The sequence below is a fragment of the Trichinella spiralis genome, assembly GCF_000181795.1.
Source record: "Trichinella spiralis strain ISS 195 chromosome Unknown Scfld5003, whole genome shotgun sequence".
NCBI lineage: Eukaryota > Metazoa > Nematoda > Enoplea > Trichinellida > Trichinellidae > Trichinella > Trichinella spiralis.
In genome coordinates, this window is record NW_003531942.1 from 1 (window position 1) to 1,222 (window position 1,222).

Sequence of the window (1,222 nt, forward strand, 5' to 3'; positions counted from 1 at the left end):
GATGATCTTTGCACTGCATCTTTGCAGTATTCCAGTCCAAGCATTTGCAATACGCTTTCAAATAATGACAAACAGTCGTGCAGCTTTTCAGTAATCCTAATTTTTAACAGTTCTTGTTCTTGATGATCACGCATACACTGACAATATTCAATTATTCTCTTCTCCAGAAGAAGGTGAACATTTTCTTTATGGATATCTTGCTGATTCAATTGATCCAACGCATTTTCTGCTGCCGCTTTGCAATTTTCTTTGATACTAATAATATCTTTCACTGCTGGTATGATGCGATCGACTTTCTCCAATCCACTCACATTTTCTTGACGAAATTTTGTCAAAATTTTAAAATCACGCTTTGGCAAGTCCTCTTTTCCAATTTCTTTGTGAACAACTGGCACCGAAACTGTTTTCTTTGCCATTCTTCCACTTATCGATAATGCAATCGTTTCCAACTGCTTTACCAAAATACGACCAACATTATTGTTTGTCTTGGTAATCATAAACTTTACTTTAAAATAAATATACTGTTTTTAATGTTTGTTTAATTTAAACCAATACGAATGGTGTAACTTTAAACTAAACTTGATCAGTTCTGGGACAAATTTTTGTCCTATTTTATTGCTCATTGGTATTTAGCCCTCATCCGGGCGACAAATTTTACAACTTAATCCGGGCATCTGTCTACATATGCAGATACTTGAAGTTTTGTCGTATTTCATCCCTGAATGTGATGCTAAACAGCAACCTTTAGGGTTTTGGGAGCAGTCCGTAGCGGACGAAGGCATTCTTTGCTTGTCCATAGATTTTTTCATTTTTGATACCTTGTTTCGATGTTTCGTTTAACCAGTTGAGCCGAAAGCTCTTTCATAAAATGTTTCTTACATACACGAGTCGTCTCGTTTCTTCATACGAAGTCATAACGTCATTATCAATGCAATTGCTTTTTTCAAAATACATAATAAATATTATGTAAAGTTATCAAAAATATTCCATTTAAAACGTAAATATATGGCGCTTTGTATGAACAACACCAGGAAATCAGCATTGCACCAATGATCAGATTCAATTTTCTTATCTGAGAAATGTGGATGACAAATTTACGCTTTGAAATAGTTTAGTCTTGCGTTTGAGTTCAGTGGCTTTGCGTTCGAGAGTTCTTACTGATGGAAGGACGATGAAATTCACTTTGCATCTATCCAAAAGAACCACAGAAATAGTATACAGA

The 1,222-nt window shown here is 34.9% G+C and overlaps 1 protein-coding gene across 1 annotated transcript; it reads right to left on the reverse strand.

Annotated features, from left to right (window-relative positions):
• Positions 1-73: 73 nt before the first annotated feature.
• Positions 74-809, reverse strand: Tsp_14298 (conserved hypothetical protein; the record flags this gene model as incomplete). The annotated part of the gene is made up of 2 exons (XM_003367009.1): positions 695-809; positions 74-505 (listed from the first exon to the last, which is right to left on the reverse strand). Coding segments are annotated over exons 1-2 (547 nt in total), but the record flags the coding sequence as incomplete, so codon positions are not given.
• Positions 810-1,222: the final 413 nt, after the last annotated feature.